General features: G+C 49.7%; 2 protein-coding genes across 5 annotated transcripts in view; one reads left to right on the top strand and one right to left on the bottom strand.

The window, feature by feature from the left end:
• Window positions 1-199: 199 nt before the first annotated feature.
• Window positions 200-3,240, top strand: LOC135641059 (small ribosomal subunit protein uS19). 2 transcript variants are annotated; one of them, XM_065156064.1, is made up of 6 exons: window positions 200-334; window positions 439-590; window positions 700-757; window positions 2,494-2,628; window positions 2,888-3,028; window positions 3,185-3,240. In XM_065156064.1, the coding sequence occupies exons 1-5, from the start codon at window positions 332-334 to the stop codon at window positions 2,999-3,001; spliced, it is 462 nt and encodes a 153-aa protein (XP_065012136.1). In that variant the 5' UTR covers window positions 200-331; the 3' UTR covers window positions 3,002-3,028; window positions 3,185-3,240. The 2 variants fall into 2 exon arrangements, with proteins under 2 accessions (XP_065012136.1, XP_065012135.1); XM_065156063.1 differs by having other exon boundaries at window positions 2,888-3,240.
• A 308-nt stretch (window positions 3,241-3,548) lies between these two features.
• LOC135641058 (uncharacterized) overlaps window positions 3,549-23,110 on the bottom strand; it is a 20,625-nt gene continuing 1,063 nt past the window's right edge. The window contains exons 2-3 of one of the 3 annotated variants that reach the window (XR_010497555.1): window positions 4,345-4,498; window positions 3,576-4,186 (exon numbers count right to left, since the gene is read on the bottom strand). Coding sequence is in view for 1 of the 3 variants with exons in the window: in XM_065156062.1 (XP_065012134.1) it covers window positions 19,177-20,469 (1,293 nt within the window). In the remaining 2 variants the exon portion in view is untranslated. Of the gene's footprint in view, window positions 4,187-4,344; window positions 4,499-17,710 lie in introns of those variants that run through there. The other 2 variants (XR_010497556.1, XM_065156062.1) reach the window with 2 other exon arrangements.

Below are 23,110 nucleotides of genomic sequence, written 5' to 3'. Positions count from 1 at the left end.
CAAATAATTCCTATTCAACTTATTTGAACATATCGTCGAAATATGATTATTTTTTCTAGTTCAATTAAATTCCATCGACGGACCGGCATATTGGGCCGCTCATCTAAAAGACCCTTTAGTCCTTTCCTTGTCAAAACAACGTGGTACATCAACCGATCAAAGAAGCCAGGGGTAAAACCGTAACTTCATAGTGGCCTGAGTTGGTTCCGTTCCTCCCGAGCATATATACGGCCGGCTCCAAAGCCCTAATCTTCTCGGTCCGTGACTCTGCTGTTGTCCGCCGCTTACCCTAACACCCATCCCAAGCGGAGAGAAGACGAACTAGGAAGCCATGGTTGATCTCGATTCCTTTCTTCTCTCGCGATCGACCGTAGATTGATCTCTTGGTGACCTTTGATTTGATCGTTTTGCTTCCATTTTGTTGTGGGCGACGAGTAGGCGGATGCTTCGGACGCTGTGGACGTGGGAGGTGCGCAACCGAAGAAGAGGACCTTTAGGAAGTTCTCCTACCGTGGGGTCGACCTCGATCAGCTCCTTGACATGGGCCTCGATGAGCTGGTCAAGCTCTTTGATGCTCGTGCTCGAAGAAGGTTTAGATCCCTTCTTTCTCGTTTCCATCGTGTCTTTCGTCTTTCTCTTTCGAAGGATTAATGTATTTGTTTTGTCTTACGATGAACATTTGGGCGGGGATTCGCGCAGGTTCCAGAGAGGGTTGAAGAGGAAGCCCATGGCTCTGATCAAGAAGCTTCGTAAGGCGGTACGATGCCTCCGTTTGTCTTGTCAATCTCCTTATCTTGCTTCGTTTCATCCGTCGTATGCTGTCACATCCTCTGTTTGTTTTTGTCTGATTTCATATGTAAAACCCTGCTTGGTTTTCCTCATGTTTTGGTATATGCAAAAGTAGAATTTAGATATATCCTTTGGCAAGTGGCTTTGTCCTTTTAATTTTGGACAGCTTTCAAATTATCAAAGGCGAGGTAGGAAACAGGAGACTGTCGAGAACATTTTCCAAGACGTTTATGCTAATCCCTATACAGTATTTGAACAAATAGGGCTCAAGAAATAATGGGTTATTGATCACTGCACCTTATACCAAGTCTCTCCAAGTGCTGACCACAACACCCATCACAATTGTGTTCGAGTTGCAGATGTTGTTGTTGGAAACAGGTTGGTTTGGATTGGATATTGGAAAAATAGTAATCATGTCAGTTTTCTGTAAATAGATAAGAACATAGATAAAGATTACTCGATTGTATAGCAATTTGTTATAAAACTAAGAATCCAACAGTTTTGATATTTAAAATCTAAATTTGATAGGAAAGAAGATTGCAGAAGATCCTGTGCTTTGTTATTCTCTCTAGATTTGAATGTTGAACTGTTAGAAAGCAACATATTGAATAATTTGGTATCCGTTGGTTAAAATTTTGCCATAGAGGTGTGGGTTTCTGGGTTTGGTATCTGTTGGATAAAGTTTTGCCATACAAATGTGGGCTTTTGGGAAGGTTAGAATGATACACAGATAAATTTACTTGCTATAAATTCTGACATATCTGAACATGTAAACAATATCGGCTGAGGATAACATTAGGAAAAATTATCGTTTGGGGAGGCTCTTAGCCTAGGTCTTTACTGACCACGAATAATTAAATTATGTGATAGAATAAACATGATCTTGCTTGGAGCAACGCCGATCATGCCAGAAGGGAAACTGTTCTCTTATTTTTCTTATCTTTTAAGGTGGGTTGGGTGTAGGCAAAGATATCGTGTATTGGTTCAACTTGGGCCCAAATGGTTGAGGCCCATGCTTGCCATCGTATTGGAATCTCAACATATGGATCCAAATAGAAAACATATTATTTGGTTATTTCAATATATCTGGAAGTTCTTGTTGCTTTCTGTTCTACAAATAAAATGAGTTGGGCAAGAAGGCAGATGTGATAGCTTGTATGGAACGGGTGGTAGAAGTTCTGTTTAATCACTGACATGAATGTGTGAATGAGTGTGAAGGTCTGCATATACGATAATTACCAACTCAATTTTCTCGCATAGGCTATGACTTCTAAGGTATATGTGCATTTTGGTTTTGTAGGAGAAAAAGTAATGTGTTTCATATAACTGTGGTTTTAATTTGTATCATTAAGATACCCATCAGCTGATACAATAACCAGGATTTTTGTTATCATGAGTGATTCAACATTAGGCTCGATATTGATAGACCGCGAATGTTTGGGGCCATCTCTTTTGATGCCTAAAACTTATGAGAGCCATATGAGTTGTATCCAGTAGTATAAAAATCATTGAGTTCATTGTTTGTCTCACTTTACATAAATCATCAAACAGAATTCTGCCTTGCAACTTTTAGTTACCTGTGCTGAATAACTATAACCAAAATGGTCGACTTCTGCAAATAGAATTGTGATAATGTCTTTTTCTTTTACAATATGTATATTTCAATCACATATTCTGTTACTTGTTATGATTGAAAATGTGCAGAAGCGTGATGCTCCCCCTGGTGAAAAACCTGAGCCTGTGAGGACCCACCTCAGGAACATGATAATAGTCCCAGAGATGATTGGGAGCATCATTGGTGTCTACAATGGAAAAACTTTTAACCAGGTTGAAATCAAGGTAATCATTTTGTCACACATTTGTGGCATTCTGATAATTTTTTGTATTGCATAGTTTGTTATATCCTGTGTTAATCATATGATTTGACAGACATCTAGTTAGTTCGACAGAAAAAATGGAATATTAGGTGTAATCTTTTATCTCTGCTTTCTATTTGTTTTATCGAAGAATCCTGTATCATCTATCCGTCTATGTTGGGGTATGTATGATCTTACATAGTGTAATATTTGTTTATTGATCCAATGTTGTGACATCGCAGCCTGAGATGATTGGTCATTACCTGGCTGAGTTCTCTATCTCATACAAGCCTGTGAAGCATGGAAGGCCTGGTATCGGTGCCACACACTCCTCCAGGTTCATCCCGCTCAAGTAATTATTTTCAGAGAAAGATGGCAAGAAGGTCATTGCAACCGTTCAGCGCTTATTCCCATTTTATCTGCCGCTGGTTTTAAGTTTAAACTTTCAGTGCTTATTCTCATTTTATTCGGTCATGTTCCATTATTGTTTAGTCTTTCGTGCCCAAGTGGTGTTTAAATGACTTTTTGACTTGTACCAGATTGGCCAGATACTGTCTCTTCCGTCAACAGTATTTATGACGTGCCTATTATCGCCCGAAGGATGTACCATCCGTAACTTGTCATAGCATGCATAATCGTGGTTAAAAGTGTTTCTGTAGCTTATCTTAACTTTTGGGCTAGATTATTGTAACTCAAGCTCTTCTTACACAACGTTTATTATGTCCCTTGGCCCACCTCGGTTTGTTTGGTATTCACTGATCTTGACCCCCTATCAAAACCGAATGATCTGGCGTTTGTGGCTCTTACCTCTTGAGACATTGGAACTGACTTTACTGATGGTTTGTGATTCTGTCGAGCTAGAAGCTACAACCACTCCACGCGAGGTCAACGTCAAAGATCAAGTTCTTGGTAATATTTGCACGGTTTCCATTGTTCGTCAACCATTTAACAGATCTATTTGTAGCGAAATCTGATAGATACAATCCACATTACCATTGTTTAATGTACGAGACTGGTGCTGGACCGATACATCTACCGGTCTGGTATGGATGTCGAACTGTAAGGAAATTACAAGAGGAGAGTTCTAGACAACATTTGGCAACGAATTCCTACAGGACTACTGTGTTGTCTTAATCACAGGCTAAGATTTGGCAACGGGAATGGAATCAGCAGAATTCACCAATCACCGTAGGCCGGCGCTATCATGAACCAGCCCCTCGGAAAGGGCGTATTCCTTAATACGCCCAAACGCCTTATCATTACTAACTAAGAAATTTGATTACCGTCCTAACTAGCTAGTACAGGAGCAGGTCAGTTATAAGGCAACGAATTCCCCCGGGCCATTAGGGCATTGGTTTCTCTCAAACTTCTTGCTCTTCTATGATCAATCTCGGCGTCAGAACAATTGTCTCGGTTGAGCTCGCTTGCCAAGCTGGGCTGGTGGTTTGAAGTCCTCGAGTCACTTTCCACACCACAATCTGTGTTAGGGCTGCCGGCAGCTAAAGCAGAGGTATCTCCAGACTGAATTTGTGGTCTCACACCTGGATAACAGTTGAGATTACAAGCATCATAAACAGAGGCGTTTCTTTGGGTCAGTTTTCAGTCAGCAACAGAGAGAACTCAAGGCAACAAGCATTGCATATCGATGTGAATGCATATGATGAATTCAACATATAAACTCCAGTGCAATTGGGATTACCTGCATGCATGTTATTCTGGTCAGATTTGCAATCAACTCCGACTGCAAGATGTGCCATCACTTGCTTTGGGCTCATAGGTTCCAACAAATTGGATGCCTTTTTACCTGTCATCAATCTCCGTAATGGAATACTGCTCTATTCCAGTTTTACTATCTGCAAATGGAGACATCATAAAGGACTCATCAAGTGGTTCAGATAGCTCCACATAGTTTTGTGTCATGACGATCTCATCTGCACTGAATCCAAATGATGCTCTGTATGCTTCAATCTCTTCTACACCCTGTTTGCAGCTTTTATTGTGTCTGGTTCCATCATAAAGGCGAGCCTTGTCTGGAAGTACTTAAAAAAACTAAACACTAGTCCTATTTTTTAAAATTATTATCGTTTTTTTTAATTGGTATATAGATGGTGAGCGAGGATGGAAAACTGAAAGATAGTAAATTACCATAAAGAAAATTAAGAAGCTAGAAGAAAAGGAAAGGAACAAATGAAGAACGAGCATGACGTAAAAGAAAAAAAAGGTTGAAGCAAGTTAGTTTTCAATAAATCATGACAAAAGTAAGCATGTTGACAAATGTTGATCGCAGTAAGTTCTCAGTCAAGATAAAAGTCCAAACTTACAAAAACTTTGATTCCTTGATAATTCAAAACGAATTATGTCCTTGAAAGTGGACATCATAACAAAGGCTACAGATTTTTGGTTTTCACTCTCTAGTTACGAACTATTCTGAGGTTACAACATCAATAGAATAAGTTGAAATTTAACATCCATTGGATACATTATAAAATGGCAATTGAAGGTGCAAAAAAATGAACTTCCTTTTCTACAAAGGATTATAAACATCACTTTACATGAATGAATGGTTCCATGGTGTGATAAAAAAATATTCTCGTGATAGGACTCATAGAATCATTGGAAGGTTTCATATTCTTTATTCTCTTTGAGACAAACATTATCTTTATTTTTCACAAAGTTAGATTCACTTGATTGTCTTTATTTTCCACATCAACCAACCATTCCCAGTGGACCTTCCTGCCAAATTACAATTTGCAAAACCAACCAGGTTGCAGCAAAAATCTCAGTATTAAATAAATTTGATAGTTAAAAGCAGGTTTAGGATGGCAAAATGCCCGAGGCTCTTGTCATTGTAGGGTTCTAAAAATGGTCAATGCATGCAGCCCTATTACTATAACTGTTATGGTAAATAACTTTCGGGCCGCGACTTTGGGGCTGGCGCGGCTGGTTCTGGGCTCCAAATGCCTGGGATTAGAGGTGTCCCCCTTTGTCGGGCTTTAGGTGGCGGATGCGAAGGATCTTGCTCGAGGAGTCCGCCTGGGCGAACCGGGTTGACGGCGGCTGGGTACCTGCACACAGGTCGGGTCGGTGGCTCGGCCCGACCCCTCCGACGATCAAGTCAGCGGAAGGGAGTGTTATGTTGGTTGAGAGAGAGAGAGAGAGTTTTCTTTTTCCTCCTTCTCCCCCCCCGTGGCGTGGACCCGGGGGGGTATTTGTAAGGGGGGTTGATGTTACCTGATGGGCCATCCTGCCAGAGCAGGACCGTACCTCTGACGACGTCTGTTGCCGCTGTGGGCGTTGCGTGGAGAGACGAGCTGCCGCAGGGTATGGGGGTGTCAGCTGGCGCCTCTGCCTGCCTCGGCCGGCTGCGAAGAGTCAGCCGAGGGGGTTGTTTGGGTACGGTGGGTATGGGCGTGCGTCGCGTCGTAGTTAATGCTATTTCCGTGGCAGAGCGCCGTACCGGGCGTCCGACGTGGGAGGGGGTGTATTACGTCAATTCTGGGGTGTTACGTCAAAATCAGTTTTTTACCCTTATCATATGCCCCCCCCGAAAGGAGCTATGCATTAGCTTTGTGCGTAAGGAGTTCGATGCATGGCTCCCTGCTTCAACGTGCTGCTCAGGTGGGTCTGAATGGGGTCAGTCTAGGGGCCATTAAGGCCGAAGAGCACCAGGAGGCACCGCGCAGGCGGTGCGCTAGTGTGACTGAGGAGATACGAAGTTGAGGACCGAGGAACACAACGCGGGCGAGGTGACAGTGCCGGTGTGACTCGGGGTGGCGCGGAGCCGGAGAGCCGAGGAGCACAACGCAGGCGGGGTGACCGCGCTGGTGTGACTCGGGGTGGCGCAGAGCCGGAGAGCCGAGGAGCACAACGCAGGCGGGGTGACCGCGCTGGTGTGACTCGGGGTGGCGCAGAGCCGGAGAGCTGAGGAGCACAACGCAGGCGGGGTGACCGCGCTGGTGTGACTCGGGGTGGCGCAGAGCCGGAGAGCCGAGGAGCACAACGCAGGCGGGGTGACCGCGCTGGTGTGACTCGGGGTGGCGCAGAGCCGGAGAGCCGAGGAGCACAACGCAGGCGGGGTGACCGCGCTGGTGTGACTCGGGGTGGCGCGGAGCCGGAGAGCCGAGGAGCACAACGCAGGCGGGGTGACCGCGCTGGTGTGACTCGGGGTGGCGCGGAGCCGGAGAGCCGAGGAGCACAACGCAGGCGGGGTGACCGCGTTGGTGTGACTCGGGGTGGCGCGGAGCCGGAGAGCCGAGGAGCACAACGCAGGCGGGGTGACCGCGCTGGTGTGACTCGGGGTGGCGCAGAGCCGGAGAGCCGAGGAGCACAACGCAGGCGGGGTGACCGCGCTGGTGTGACTCGGGGTGGCGCAGAGCCGGAGAGCCGAGGAGCACAGCGCAGGCGGGGTGACCGCGCTGGTGTGACTCGGGGTGGTGCAACCGAGGCACTTGGTGTCGGCCGAGGCGATGGCCCCGGGCGTAACGTGACCGAAGCGATACTCGGGCGGGCGTGGGCAGCCGGATGGCCTTCTGCCTGGGGAAGGTCAAAGGGCCATGCCTTTCGGGCGTCGTCGGTTTTCGAGGTTGATGTGATCAGGGGCTCCGTACTTCGCACCGTGCGGTAATTAAGAGCCTCCCTGGACGAAGTTATGGCGATGCGACTTTTGCATCTTCGCAACACGGCCCAGGAGGGGAAAGGTCGCCGTTTCGGCGGGAAACAGGCTATAAGTAGTGCTCCGTCCGTCACTTTCACCTCTTGGTACCTGCCTTTGCTTCAATCCCTTCTTTGGGTGTCCTAGCCCGGTACTCCTTCAGCCGCCCTTCCTTCCCAAAAGCTTCGGTAAGGATGGCTTCCCCTCCTTCGTCCTCTCCTTCTCCGCCTCCTCTTTCCGGCGCTGCCGGTGATGAGGTGGCGTTGGCGAGTTCCCGCTCGTCGTCCGAGGAAAGGGCCACCAAGGCCCTCGAATCGCTTATGTGGCCGCATGACCTCGACTCCACCGTGAGCGAGTCGTCGCTCGGCCTTCTCCGGGACCGTTACAGTGTCCCGGCGGAGTTCACGCTTATTGCCCCTGAGCCGGGGCAGCGGGCGTATGACCCTATACCCAAGGGCTTTGCCCTAACAGTAGATGCCCTTGAGGCCGGGTTGCGCCTTCCGTTCCACCCCGTCATTACTGCCTGCGTCGCGTGGTGGCGCATTTCTCCTTCTCAGATGGCGCCGAATTCTTGGCGCTATCTAGTGGCGTTCCTCGGGGAATGCTACTATGCCCAGATCATTCCGAGTCGGTCCCTTTTCCTCTCCTGTTTCCGTCTATCCAGAGGGTCGGGGGGCTATTATTTGTCCGCCCGACCGGGTTTCCGTGTCAGTGGGGCTCCTTCCAGCAACAAGGGGTGGAAGGAGCGCTACTTCTACGTCTGCCATCCGAAGAGTTGGAGCTTCGGGCTCCGATGGGCGGCGCGCGCAGTCGATAATACTGCCCCGGCCTTGGACGAGGGGGAGCTCCGGGACCTTCGAAGATTGAAGGAGATCCTCCCTTCCTCCAGAGTCATCCGAAAGATGACCGAGGCGTGGTTGGTCGAGGCGGGCTTGAGCCCCGTACCTCGAGGTATGCCCTGAGGAGGTGGCAGTGGGCCTTCCAGTTTTGCTTTTCCTTTTTTTAGGATACTGACCAAGGTCGTGGTGTTTGTGCAGAGATGGTGAATCTTGCTGTGGTGCGCGGAGGACGTCTTTCGTCTGCCGCATCTCCGCGACGCCAGGTCGGCCCGAGCATCGGCACTAGAGAGGCGCCAGTGGACCTCGAGGACGTCCGTCCTCGAAAGAAGGCGAAGGTTGCAGCGCCAAAGAAACCGAATCCCCCAAGGGCTCAGGAGAGCGCAGAGGCGGCGGAGTCGGGCTCGCACGATAGGTGGGGAGGGCGAGGTCGGGGCGAGGCAGGCCCGAGCAGCGTGGTTGCAGGGAAGGCGCCCCGAGAGCCCTCGATCCGGGACTTGTGTCGCCTTCCCGCGGGGCCGCCGAATGACTTCTACCATGCGCGCCTGATGGGCAAGCTTTCTGAGGGCCAACCCTCTGACCGGTTGGTAGCCCGTTGGGGGGGTTGACCCGCGGGACCCGGGTGTGGGCTGACGGGGAGACCGCGGCCGCGTTCGTCCGAGGGGGGCTGCACCCTGATCTGGCCCGGGAGATGTACACTCTGCCGTCGGACGTCCTTCTCGGGAAGTCGGTGAAGTCGCTGTTGTGGGTAAGTGTCCTGCTGCTGGCTTTCCGCTTGTGGTGCTCCGGGGGGTCGTTCTGACTTTCTTCTTGCAGGGCCAGCACTACGCGATGGCACTGGCGGACCGCGTTCGCGACGCGGGTCGGGCCCTAGGAATTTTGTGCGAGCGCAATGCCGAGTTGCGCAAGCAGCTCGAGGAGGCTCGGGCCGAGGCGGCTCCGGAGGCGGTTGCGGCGGCCGAGCAGCGCTCCTCGGAGCTCGAAGCGGAGGCGACGCGTCTCCGAGCTGAGGCGGGGGCGGCCGGGGAGCGCGTGTCGTCGTTGGAGGCCGAGGTTCTTCGCTTAAGGTCCGAGGCGAAGGCGTCCGAGGAGGAGAAAAGCGATCTCCGGGGACGCTTGGAGGGAGCTCAGTCCGAGGCTCGTCTGGCCCGAGGCGAGGCAGCCGTCCTGACCCAGCGGCTGGAGGGTGCTCTGGCTGACATGAAGGGGGCTTCCGACGCCCTGGCGGCTGAGCGGGAGCGACGGCCGGAGAAGGAGAAGGAAATAATCGAGGCCTATAAACAGTCCCCGGGCTTCCAGCTCGGGCTGGCTCGGTCGGGGCAGGTTACCTACGAGTACGGGTACCAGATCGCCCTTGGCCGGTTCCAGACGACCCATCCCGGGCTGGAAGTGGAAACGGATCTGTTTGTCTCGCATCCAGAGGATTTGGATGTGGACATGCCGGAGGACGTTCCCTTCGATGATGGCATGGGAGGATCAGACGGTTAAGGCGGCCCGGAGGTCAGCTCAGCCGAGCAGTTTCTGTACTTTGTAATTTTTGTGACCTTCGGGTCTGGTTACGGTTGTAACACCTTGCCTTATAAAGAAAACTTCCTTCCAATATGTCTTCCTGCTTTGAAAGTTGAGTCTTGTAATCCCATGCTTCGTGAATAAAAGCGTCTTTTCAGCTCCGGATATTGAATTGCACAACTTCGACTTGGGAGCCAGGGCATTGGCCTCAGACGAAGAACCTCTTAAGGTTCTGTATGTTCCATGTCCTCGGCAGGGAGGAACCGTCCATCGTGGTGAGTCGATAAGTACCTGGTCGAACCACGCCGGTAACCCGGTAAGGTCCCTCCCACTTGGGAGCCAGCTTCCCCCTCGCTCGGGTTGGGTCGCTGACTTCGGCTCTTCGTAGGACTAGGTCGCCTAACCTGACTAGCCTGGGTCGTACCCTTCTGTTGTAGACCCTTGCGACGGCTCTCTGGTAAGAGAGGGCTTTCAGGTGTGCGTCAGTACGTCGCTCCTCGAGTACGTCGAGGTTGGCGCGAAGTCCCTGGTTCGAGGCCTCCTGATCATAGTTCCTCGTCCGAAGCGTGGCGATAGTCAGCTCGGGCGGTAGGACGGCCTCGGTCCCGAAAGCCAAGCTATAGGGGGATTCTCCGGTCGCGGCCTTGGGGGTGGTGCGCAGCGACCACAGCACGCTAGGGAGCTCGTCCGCCCAGGTCGATCGGGCCGCGGACACTCTTCTTCTGAGGCCATCCAGGATGGATCGGTTGGTTACCTAGGCCAGCCCGTTCGTCTGAGGATGGGCTACCGAACTGAACCTCAGTTGAATGCCATGGCCGGCGCAGAACTCCCGGAACCTCGTGCCGGCGAACTGTGGTCCGTTGTCGGTGACGATGGCTCTGGGCAACCCGAACCGGGTCACAAGGTTTTTCCAGACGAATTTCTCCATTTGGTGTTCCGTCGTCATAGCCAGCGGCTCGGCCTCGACCCACTTCGTGAAGTAATCTACTCCCACGATTATATACTTCCGCTGCCCAGAGGCCGGTGGGAAGGGGCCGAGGAGGTCCAGTCCCCAGTGGGCGAATGGCCATGCGCAGTCGATGGGACTGAGGGGGACCGCCGGTTGTCGGGGCGCGCGGGCGTGTTGCTGGCACGAGCTGCACCGCTGCACGTAAGTTTTTGCGTCTCGACACATGGTTGGCCAGTAGTAGCCTTGGCGAAGTATCTTGTGCGCCAGGGTCCGCCCGCCAATGTGTTCGCCGCAGATCCCCTCGTGAGTTTCAGCCAGGACGGTCTGGGCTTCGTCAGGCTCCAAACACCTCAGGAGGGGGTAGGTGGAGGATCGTCTGTACAGCCGGCCACTTTCCTCGGTGTACCAAGCATGTGTGCGGCGCAGACGCCGAGCTGCGACTTCGTCGAGGGGGAGGACTCCATCTCGCTTGAAGCGCAGCAGCTCTTGCACCCACGTGGTCGGCGCACTGCCTGGGGCCGTGGTAGCTACCTCAATGGCGCGAGCGGGAAGCTCCTCTATCTCTGACCACGCTTCGGGGGTTCGTCTTGACGCCAGCTTAGCGAGCGCGTCGGCCCGTCCGTTCTCCTCCCTCGGAACGTTAGACAATGTAAAGTAAGGGAATTTCACGCCAGATATTTGGCCATGGTTGCGTCACGAGCCTCGTATCCTCCGCTGAGCTGTTCGGCCACGAGTTGCGAGTCAGTGAGGACGTGTATTGCGGCCACTTGCATTTCGAGGGCCAGCCTCAATCCGGCTAGGAGCGCTTCGTACTCCGCCTCATTGTTGGTGGCTTTAAACTCGAAGCGAAGGGAGCGCTCGAACGAGCGTCCGTCGGGGGCGAGAAGGACCAGCCCAGCTCCGGCGCCCCCTGAGTTGGCCGAGCCGTCCACGTGTAGGGTCCAAGTCTCTGGTGTTCGCTCGAGGTCTTTGCCCACCCGAGTTAGTTCCACGATGAAGTCGGCTACCGCCTGGGCCTTAATGGCGGTCCTGGGTACGTAGCTGATGTCATGCTCTCCGAGCTCCACCGCCCATCTGAGAAGCCGACCTGCAACATCGAACTTTGTTAAGATCTGCCGGAGAGGTTGGTCGGTGACGACTTCCACCGAGTGTGCCTGGAAGTAAGGGCGCAACTTCCGGGCTGAGAGCACCAGGGCGAGTGCGAGTTTTTCTATTGGCGGGTAGCGCTCCTCGGGTCCACTCAGGACGTGGCTGACGTAGTAGATCGGGAGTTGTGTGCCGGAGCTTTCCTTGACGAGGACGGAGCTAACCGCGTACGGGGAGGCCGCCAGATAGAGCCCCAGCTTTTCGCCGGGGAAAACAGAGGCGAGTCGAGGGAGGCTGGTCAAGTGCTGCTTCATCCGTTTCAAAGCCTCCTCGCATTCTGACGTCCATTGGAAGTTCTTCGGGTCTTTGAGCGCCTTGAAGAAAGGGAGGCAGCGATCGCCCGATCGGGCGAGGAAGCGAGACAGGGCGACCAGTCTACCGTTGAGTCGCTGCAGGTCTTTAACTGTCCGGGGGGACTGCATATCGATTATTGCCTGTACTTTCTCCGGGTTGGCGTCGATTCCTCTCTGGTGTACAATGAACCCCAGGAACTTCCCGGAGGTGACGCCGAAAGCGCACTTCGTGGGGTTGAGCCGCATGCCGAACTTGCGTAGCGTGTCGAAGGCCTCGGTTAGGTCGGCGAGGTGTGTCCCGGCCTCTCTGCTTTTCACAATCATGTCGTCCACGTAGACTTCCATGTTCCTCCCGATTTGGGGGGCGAACATCTTGTTTACTGTCCTCTGGTATGTAGCTCCGGCATTTTTCAACCCGAACGGCATGACCCTGTAGAAGTATATCCCTTGATCGGTGAGGAAAGCCGTGTGTTCCCTGTCTTCGGGCGCCATTCTGATCTGATTGTATCCTGAATAGGCGTCCATAAAAGAGAGGCGCGCGTGCCCTGCTGTTGCGTCGACTAGCTGGTCGATCTTCGGGAGGGGGTAGCAGTCTTTAGGACACGCACTGTTGAGGCTAGTGTAGTCAACGCACATCCTCCAGCTTCCATTGTGTTTTTTCACGAGAACTACATTGGACAACCACTGAGGATACTTGGCCTCTTCTATGAAGCCTGCTGCCAAGAGTCGGTCCACCTCCTCTTGTATGGCACGTTGCCGGTCAGGTGCGTGGCGACGGGGTTTTTGCTTTACCGGTCGAGCGTCAGGTGGGATGTTGAGATGATGCTCCGCGACCTTGGGGTCGACTCGCTTCATGTCCGATGGGGACCAGGCGAAGATGTCGGCGTTCTCCCGCAGAAGGCCGACGAGCTGTTCCCGTTCCCGCTCGGGTAGCTCCGAGCCGACCCTGACCGTTTGATCCGGCCGTGCTCCCCGTAAGGGGATGTCAGCAATGGATCCTCTCGGCCCAGGGTGAGGGGCCGACTTCTTTGCCTCCCGGGGATCTTCTAGAGGTGATTCTCCCCTGGCCCTTCTGCCCAATGAGACAGAGGTAAGGTAGCAGCGCCTGGACTCTTGGGGGCTTCCGGTGACTTCCCCGACCCCCTCCCGAGTCGGGAACTTGACGGTCCGGTAGTAGGTCGAGACGACGGCTCTGACCTTGTTGAGGGTTGGCCGGCCAAGTATGGCATTATAAGCGGTGGGAAGGTCGACTACCAGAAAGGTGGTCATGACCGTCTTTGATTTCGGCGGGGTTCCCAGAGTCAGAGGGAGGGTAATGGCCCCCAGAGGTGATATCGAATCTCCCGTGAAGCCGGTGAGTGCCGAGCACATAGGGCTTAAATCTTCCCTGGCTAGGGCCAGCTTCTGGAAGGCGCCAAAGTAGAGTATGTCGGTCGAGCTCCCCGTGTCGACCATGATTCTTCTCACTTGCGCGTTGGCTACTCTGGCCGATATGTTAGAACCCTTGCAGATTCTAAACTTGAGGTTGATCTCTTTAGGGGATCGGCCTCCTTGGAACTCTATAGGGGTTCCTCCCTCCAAGTTGCTGCTCAAAGGCTGCAGAAAAGATTCATCTATTGCTTGAGAAAAGAGGAGGAATACATAACTATTTATAGGGCTTCTAAACCCTAACTCCTAATATGACTCCTACTTAAGACTCTTACTTCTAACCAACTCCTAATAGGACTCCTACTCAAGACTCCTATTCCCTTACAACTCCTAATTCTTCTATAAGAAAAAACCTCCTACATGAATGCCCCTCTCAATTAGGACTCTCCTAGCTAGAGTCCTAATAGAATGTCCCTCTCAATTAGGACTCTCCTAGCTAGAGTCCTAACAGTTTTACATGAATGTCCCTCTCAATTAGGACTCTCCAAGCTAGAGTCCTAACAGACCCGCCCTCTTCAAATCAGCCTTGTCCTCGAGGCTGATGATTCGTGAATTCTGGGAATTTGATCTTCAAGTCATCATAGTTCTCCCAAGTGGCATCTTCTATTGGTAGGTTCGCCCACTGTATTAGCACTTCATTAGTGGGTCGTCGTCGTCGAGTCACGATCCGTCGATCAACAATGGCACTTGGCAGGGTCTGGAGTTCTCTTTGGGTAGTCATATTTGGTGGGTGGCTTTGGGCTGTCTTCAAGCACCTATTTAAAACTTCCGTCTGGCCATCGGTTTTTGGGTGATATGCCATACTCTTTTTCAATTTAGTACCCTTATAGTGTAATTCTTTTGAGTCCCAATTGTAATGAGCCATGGGGCTTGGTGCTTCCTCCAATTTTTTTATAATCTTACTAGTCTCTGAATCTTCCTGCCATTCCATCTTAATATCCTTAAGAAAGTCGCTGGTTGGAAGTAAAACGACCGAAAATTCAGCTTGTTCAGGTAGCTGCGAAAGCGCATCTGCAACAACATTCTCTTTCCACATTTTGTAAGTTATTTCATAATCAAATCCAAGAAGTTTTGTTACCCATTTTTGCTGCTTGGGGGAAGATATCTTCTACTCCAAGAGATATTTTAGGCTTTTATGGTCGGTCTTGATTTGAAAGTATCGCCTGATCAAGTACAATCTCCACCTCGTTGCTGCACGCACAATGGCGAGCATCTCCTTATCATATATTGACTTATTTGGATAGGAGGGAGATAATGTCTTGCTAGTGTATGCGAGTGGTCGACCATCTTGCATGAGAATGACTCCAATTCTGACTCCAGATGTGTCGGCCTCAATAATGAAGGGTCGGTTGAAATCTGGTAGTGTTAGCACCGGCGTCGTCGTCATGGCTGCCTTAAGTTTGTCAAAGGCAGCGGAGGCTCTATCCAACCATTGGAAGACATCTTTTTCTAGTAAGGAAGTAAGTGGTGCACTGATCTTTCCATAGTTTTTCACGAACTTGCGGTAGTAGCCTGTTAAACCCAGAAAGCCATGTAGCAATTTTATGTTTCTCGAGGTCGGCCAGTTTTGCATTGCTCCAATTTTGAAGGGGTCCACTGCCACACCTTCCTCTGATATGATATGCCCAAGATATTCCACCTTTTGTTGCAGAAAGCAAAAATTCGTGGTTGTTGTGTGTTCAAAAGGTGGTTTTCCGTATGTCTTCTTCGCATGCTCGTATTTGATGATACCCGGATCAAAGGTCCAGCTTTGTAAAGATTTGTGCTCCCTTTCATCTAGCAATTCATCTACTATTGGAATAAAGTATTTGTCCTTGATGATTATGCCATTGAGAGCTCGGTAATCAACACATATTCGCCTTGTTCCGTCCTTCTTGCGTACAAGTAGCACCGGCGAAGAGTAGAGGTTGCAACTTGGCCGAATAACTCCTGTTTCGAGCATCTCTTTTATAATCCTTTCTATTTCATCCTTCTGGAGATGTGGATACTGATATGGCTGAGCATTTGCTGAAGATTTGCTTGGAAGAATCATTATACAATGATCATGCCGACAGGTAAGAGGTAGGTTGCGCGGTTCGTCAAATATATTTGAAAATTCAGCAAGCAAAGGAAGTAGATTTGGATCTTCAAATTCTGTTGGCTCTCCCTTAGTTTGCTGCTCAAGTTGTACCAAAAAGCCGCTGCATGCTTTATGCAAAACATTCTCCATTTGTTGTGTGCAAATCGTTGTTATGTCGCCCCCACGTTTCCTGTGCAATGTCACCTGTTTCTCCTTACTGTAAAATTTCATAATTAGTTTCATAAAATTCCAGGAAATATCACCTAATGTCGTCAACCATTTAATTCTGAGCATGGCCTCATGATTGTTAAGAGGGAGAAGGAAGAAATCTGTAATTATCTCTTGGTCCTGCAACAATAGTTTCTCCTGCAAGCGCCTATGATCACAATTCAAAATCCGTCCGTCGGTGACCTTAACATCAAACCTGCAGCGATTCTCGATAGGTAATGATATCCGAACAGCAAGCTTACTATTTAGGAAGTTAGTAGTACTGCCCGTGTCGATGAGAACAGTGATTGGTTGTTGTTTGAGAAGGCCTCCAATTTTCAACGTTTGCGGGTTTGAGTAGCTAGCTAGTGTATGTACCGTAACTTCGGTCAGTTTTGGCTCTTCTTCTGCATCTTCTTCTTCATGTTCAAAGCTCTCTTTTGGATGTTCAATAACCTCTTCTTCTATCGGTTCAATCATAAGAAGTCCTCCTTTACTACAGCGATGCTCACGGCTCCACGGCTCGTCACAATGCCAACATAACCCCTTCGCATATCGCTCCCGAAGCTCTTCTCCTGTTAACCTCTTTGGTGCAGGGACTTGGTCGACAGTAGGGGGGGCTGAGGGCTTCAATATTACTGGTTGAGGAGTGACCCTAGTCCTCCGAGCTTCATGGTTCAATTGCTCCTCTTGATGTCGTGCGAAAGAGATGGCTGCCATAAGCGTGTACGGTTGTCGCGCTTTAACTTCTCCTCGGATCTCCGGCTTCAAGCCCTCAATGAAGGTCCTCAATAGCTGTTTTTGAGACCAATCATGATTTTGATTAGATAACCTTTCAAACCTGGTTTGGTACTCCTGAATGGTGGAGGTTTGTCGGATCTTTGCTAGTTGTTCGTCAATATTCTCGTAATCGGTTGGTCTGAAGCGAATCAGCATTTCTTCTTTGAATTGTCGCCATGAAAGGACTCCATAAGTATGTTCAAACCAGTCAAACCACTGAATAGCATCCCCTTCAAGATGTATAGCTGCAATTTTCACCATAGATACATCCGCGGTTTTGTGGTACCGAAAATATCGCTCCGCGTGCGAGATCCAACCAATCGGGTCTCCTTCTTCCCATCTAGGGAAGTCCACTCTCATGCATGGATAGTTGGGGTTGGTCATAGAGCTTCCCCTCTCTTGGAAGTCATCTCTTCGGGCTTGGTGTGATTGGGCAAAGCTCTCTCCTTGATATGATTTCTTCGGGCTTAGTGGTCGACCCAATCTGAGTTCGGTAAAGAGCGTCCGAATCTTATCCTCCATTCGCGCCTCCAAGGCTTCGAATTTAGCATTGATTGCCTCCTTAGATGCCATAGTATATGGCCCCAAATCAATGATGTTAAGATCTCTCTTTTGCTGTTGGGTTAAAGGCATGTATAGGTTGAGAGAAGTGATGGTCGAAAGTGTTGGTGGATTGGTGGATGTAGGCTACGGTTTAGGCTTGTTTTGTGGCTGTTTTGGGTGCAGTTTGAGGGTGTGGTTTGGTAGAGTTTTAGGGCTCTGGATGAAAGTTTTGGATCTGTGGTAGATGGTAGCAAAGGTTTGACAGAAATCCGTGGAAGTTGCAGCAAGTATGTGCTGTCTTGTAAGAGTAGAATTGTCGTCGAAGAAACAACGGTTTCTCGACGTAATTTCCACCAAAAACTTAAGAGAATTGAGGAGGGAATTGATAGCAAAATCACAGTTTATATGACAGAAAGGATATCTAATTTAATCAAGAAAATTTCGGCAATATAACAGCAAAGAAATTAGTGCAAGTTGCAATTGTAGAATTATCGTCGAAAAATTTCAGCGGGTTACGATGAAAATTTGCAGCAACATAAAATCGTTTTTAGAGATGAATTTCTTAATAGATCAATCTTAGATGGAAGCCAAGATGATATATGAAGTCTATAAGAAATTTCATTCAAAAAAGATTGTAAATAGATGGGCTAAGGCAACGATATGCAGCTGAAATTTTCTGCAGCATAGATTTTCAAGTGCAGCAGATTGGACATAAAAGATCAGTAGTTTATATTGAGAATTTTTCGATGAAACCAAAGGGAAATCTATTGTTAGGAAGTGTCAAAGATGTCATAAAAATTTCGTAGAAATTTGGATAGAAAAAGCACAATAGCAAGATCAAACAGATGGTGCTATGCGGCTTGAATTCTGCAATTCAAGTGCAGCAGATTGGACATAAAAGATCAGTAGTTTATATTGAGAATTTTTTGATGAAACCAAAGGGAAATCCACTGTTAAGAAATGTCAAAGATGTCATAAAAATTTTGTAGAAATTTGGATAGAAAAAGCACAGTAGCAAGATCAAACAGATGGTGCTATGCGGCTGGAATTCTGCAATGTATCTTTCGTCGTAGAAATGAAAACTTTGTGACGAAAAGTTTATGCAGTAATATAGGAACGATTTTTTTTTTTTTTTTTTTTTGGATTTTCGAATAAGGATAACTAAATTGCAGAAGCAGTAAGGTAGGAAACCAGAACCTGTTGCAATTCACGGGGAGATCAAAGGATGATCCGTGGTGGTGGAGATGATGGCGGAATTCGGTGACGATCTTTTAAGCAATTGTGGGAATTGCTTTGGATGGTTGTGGAGGGTTGATGGATGGCTGTGAAAGGGCAGCGAGACGCCAAGAACGCTGCTCTGATACCAGGTGTTAGAACCCTTGCAGATTCTAAACTTGAGGTTGATCTCTTTAGGGGATCGGCCTCCTTGGAACTCTATAGGGGTTCCTCCCTCCAAGTTGCTGCTCAAAGGCTGCAGAAAAGATTCATCTATTGCTTGAGAAAAGAGGAGGAATACATGACTATTTATAGGGCTTCTAAACCCTAACTCCTAATAGGACTCCTACTTAAGACTCTTACTTCTAACCAACTCCTAATAGGACTCCTACTCAAGACTCCTATTCCCTTACAACTCCTAATTCTTCTATAAGAAAAAACCTCCTACATGAATGCCCCTCTCAATTAGGACTCTCCTAGCTAGAGTCCTAACAGAATGTCCCTCTCAATTAGGACTCTCCTAGCTAGAGTCCTAACAGTTTTACATGAATGTCCCTCTTAATTAGGACTCTCCAAGCTAGAGTCCTAACACGATACTACCAGGGCGTCGTCGTGGTGGGGTCGCTCAGCGGCTCCGGTTGGGAAGGTGATCTCGGGCTCAGGCTCACGTCCCGAGGCTTCGTCGGGGGCGGCCCGAGCGTAGGCCTTCCTGCCCGACATAGAGCTTCCTCCGGATGCGGGGCCCCCGGCTATGACATCGATGTGTCGCTCAACGGGGCCCTCCGGACGAGGAGACTGCTCTTTGCTCGGCCGGAGGTACTGGCCGAGATGGCCTCTGAGGATGAGCTCCTCGATTTGTCTTTTCAGCTCGTAACACTGTTCCGTGTCATGCCCGTGCTGTCGATGAAATCGACATTACTTTGAGCGATCTGCGAGCTCTCGCGGGTTCTTCATGGGGTGGGGGTCCCTGAGCAGCCCCTTCCCCTTTTCGTGTAGGAATATCTCCGTCCGGGAAGAGTTCAAGGCGGGAAGAGGGGGCCTGGGGTCAGGCATGTCCAGCTTTCGCCGGGAGGTGGTGGGTTGCTGCTGTCGGGGCGGTTCCGACTTTACCTTTCTGTGTTCTTCTCGCTTTCCCACCATCCAGGTTTCTGCGGCGATGAACTGGCTGGCCCGTTGGAGCATCTCAGGGACCGCGACGGGGGGCCTCTCCACAAGCGACCAGAAGATCCTGGAGGGCCGCAGACCAGTCATAAAGGCCTGCATCAAGAGGGAGGGGTGAGCATCCGGTAATCCACGGATTTGCGTCGTAAACCGGTTCACAAAGTGAGAAAGGGGCTCGTCCTCCTTCTGGTTGAGCCCCAGGAGCAACGCCATCGATGGCTTCGGTCGGGCGTACGCTAGGAAGTTAAGCTCAAAATCCTTGGCGAGCTGGTCGAAGGAGGCGACGGTCCCTGACTTCAGGCCGCTGTACCATGCGCGGGCTGGTCCCCGCAAGGTCGTCGGGAACGCCCGGCACATCAGGGCATCTGAAGTCCCGAACAGCGCCATCTGGGCCCGAAAAGCGGCCACGTGGTCCGCGGGGTCGGTTGCGCCATCATACGCGTCCAGGGAAGGGAGGCGGAAGTGCGGCGGGATCGCTTGATCCTGTATCTCGGGGGTGAACGGAGATCCTTGGTGTCCGTCCGTCCCGAGTTCTCCTTTCGACTTACGAACCTCCTGCTGTACCTCGTCCAGCCTTTGACTGACGAGGCGCAGCTGGGCCCGCAGGGCGTTCGTCGAATCAACAGTCGGGGCCTCCGGCTCGGGGCGGCTCGCCGTGTCCTCGGCTTCCCTACCTCCCGGTCGAGTCGCGGGGTTTCGAGGCGAGCCCGGAAGCTCTGGGAGTGGTACGTGGGTCCGGGCGAGGGTCTCCTGTTGCTGCGAGGGCCTCGCCGCATGCGGAGGGGTTCGTTGGGAGACAATGGTCTGCACCATGCTTGTTAGAGTTCGAACCTGGTGGGCGAGGTCATGAAAGGCCTCGGGCGACACTTGCGAGGAGTCGGCGGGCGCGCCGCCAGGGGGTGGCAAGCCCGGGTCGTTGAATAACCGCCAATAGCGTTCTGACACCGCTGCGGGACGTTCATCGTGGGTTTCGTCACGCCGTTCCCCTAAGGCGGGGAGCTCCGCATTTGAGGATCCGCCGGGGTAAATTTGCTGATCGCTTGACATTTGGATAGCGCCCTCCTTCTAGCGCTAATCTGTTATGGTAAATAACTTTCGGGCCGCGACTTTGGGGCTGGCGCGGCTGGTTCTGGGCTCCAAATGCCTGGGATTAGAGGTGTCCCCCTTTGTCGGGCTTTAGGTGGCGGATGCGAAGGATCTTGCTCGAGGAGTCCGCCTGGGCGAACCGGGTTGACGGCGGCTGGGTACCTGCACATAGGTCGGGTCGGTGGCTCGGCCCGACCCCTCCGACGATCAAGTCAGCGGAAGGGAGTGTTATGTTGGTTGAGAGAGAGAGAGAGAGAGTTTTCTTTTTCCTCCTCCCCCCCCGTGGCGTGGACCCGGGGGGGGTATTTGTAAGGGGGGTTGATGTTACCTGATGGGCCATCCTGCCAGAGCAGGACCGTACCTCTGACGACGTCTGTTGCCGCTGTGGGCGTTGCGTGGAGAGCCGAGCTACCGCAGGGTATGGGGGTGTCAGCTGGCGCCTCTGCCTGCCTCGGCCGGCTGCGAAGAGTCAGCCGAGGGGGTTGTTTGGGTACGGTGGGTATGGGCGTGCGTCGCATCGTAGTTAATGCTATTTCCGTGGCAGAGCGCCGTACCGGGCGTTCGACGTGGGAGGGGGTGTATTACGTCAATTCTGGGGTGTTACGTCAAAATCAGTTTTTTACCCTTATCAATAACTATGAGTCATCTGGGTTGAAATATAAACACAATAATGTCTGCTGTTAATCTTTGAAGAGAGATTCAATAGTACCTCTTTCAATTGACAAGTGTTTTGGATAAGTGGTTGCCTAGGTGCCCAGGCAAGGCAAAGCGAGGCCTGAGCACCTCAAATAGGGTCCAGGCAAGTCGACTGAAAGAGGTGCAACAGAGCGTGTGTCTGAGCTCAAGCATTGAGAGACTCAAGCATGCTCCTGAGCCAATCGAAGCCTAGGCACAATTTGGCGAGCTTAGGTACAATCAATGAATTAGTTGGTTTACCCAAACCGACTAATTCAACAACTTAACCCCCCATCCTTTCTACCTACCAAGAAACCCTACAATACCAGAGAGTAAGAAACCCTACATCGTCGCCATTAGTTGTCGTCTTCCATCATGATCGCAACCTTCCTTTGCTCTATGTCATCGTCGACCACGACCTTCCTCCGTCTCACCATCGTGTGCAACTTTGTCCCTCCACCATATGCCGACATTGTCCTCTTCGTTCACCTTATGCTGTCAATCGTCGCCTTCCTCTACCCTACGCATCATCGCAACTGTACAAACCCTATCTGAGCCAAAGAACCCAACCTTCCTTTGTTGTGCGCCACTACCTTTCTCGATGCCACATTCCACTGCCTTCTGCTAACTGGCTACTTCTCCATCTCCTCTTTCTTGGCCTATTGGTATGAGCAGCTTAAGCACTTTGTTAAATTGGTATGAACTCATGATCTCTATAAACGATCTCCTATTTCCTACACTTTGCTAAATTGTTAGGAACTTATAAACATTGTTTGATAGGTACACTATTAGGAGTTAGGACATAACAGTAGGAAGGTAACAGATTCACTACAAATTTGATTTTTTTTTTTTTCATAATCATATTTATCAAGCATGATATTTTTTAAAAATTTTAATATTCGAGAGCATCTCGCTTTACTCGGAAGAGAGTCTAGGCAAGCACCTAATGCCTATGGCATTTCAATACACGGTGACAACATCGATTTTGATATAGTTGTAACAAGAAGAATAGGACTAACTAAACAGTTAATTTTCGAAAAATTTATGCTCTCTGTGATGAGGAATTAAAAGAAACAGGATGATATTTGCTTCTCAAAAAAAAAATATAATGGTGAAATGTACAATCATAAATCAATGATGTTCCAACTCACGATGAAATGCACATGCAGAATTAGTGAACAATTGTCTTCATAAATCAAGATGGGGAAGCCAGGAACAAGAAGCAAAGCCAGGAATAGGAAGTGTTACAGAATTCTTTTAGTTTTAAGATATCAGGATCTCTTTCCAGCAAGCAAACTCTAACATATTGCACTAGCCACTAAGAGAAAACATAATATGTGCCTTCAAGACTAGAAAAGATAGGTCGAGTATAACTCATGAATTGAAAATAAAATAGATAATTAAAACAAAAGGGTAATCCGTAAGCTTCATAACCCAAGCTAGTAAAAGCAATAAAATTAATGATGATAATTGAGATCTAAGTGTAGATGGTAAATGTTAGATGAGAAAAGAAAAAAAGGGCAAAACTTTTTTTTTCCACATATGTTCACTCAGTTTAACCTTATTGTTCATTGTGATCTTGTACTGATGGGGAACAATAATTGGTTATGTTTAAGTGAAGCCAACAAGGATTTCTAGGCTTGTCTCCGTAGATGAAAATCAAATAACTTCACTCTAAGTGGCTGCAAATATGGGTATTAATCCAGTTTAAAATCTTAGATGATTAAAGCAAAGTATAGTTTTTTTTTGGCTTTCTAACAGAATGAGTGAGAATACCTTGGTTGATTAGGTAGGATGGTCAGATGGGAGTGTAACCATCAGTTCGTACATGCAACCTTGTGCATGATATCATGATTATACTTTGCATATCAGCAAAAGAACTACAACGAAAGAAGTTAAGATACTATATAGCACGATGTGTTCATTT

The sequence above is a fragment of the Musa acuminata genome, chromosome BXJ3-6 (assembly GCF_036884655.1).
Source record: "Musa acuminata AAA Group cultivar baxijiao chromosome BXJ3-6, Cavendish_Baxijiao_AAA, whole genome shotgun sequence".
Classification (NCBI taxonomy): domain Eukaryota; kingdom Viridiplantae; phylum Streptophyta; class Magnoliopsida; order Zingiberales; family Musaceae; genus Musa; species Musa acuminata.
This window is presented reverse-complemented; position numbering and strand designations above follow the sequence as displayed.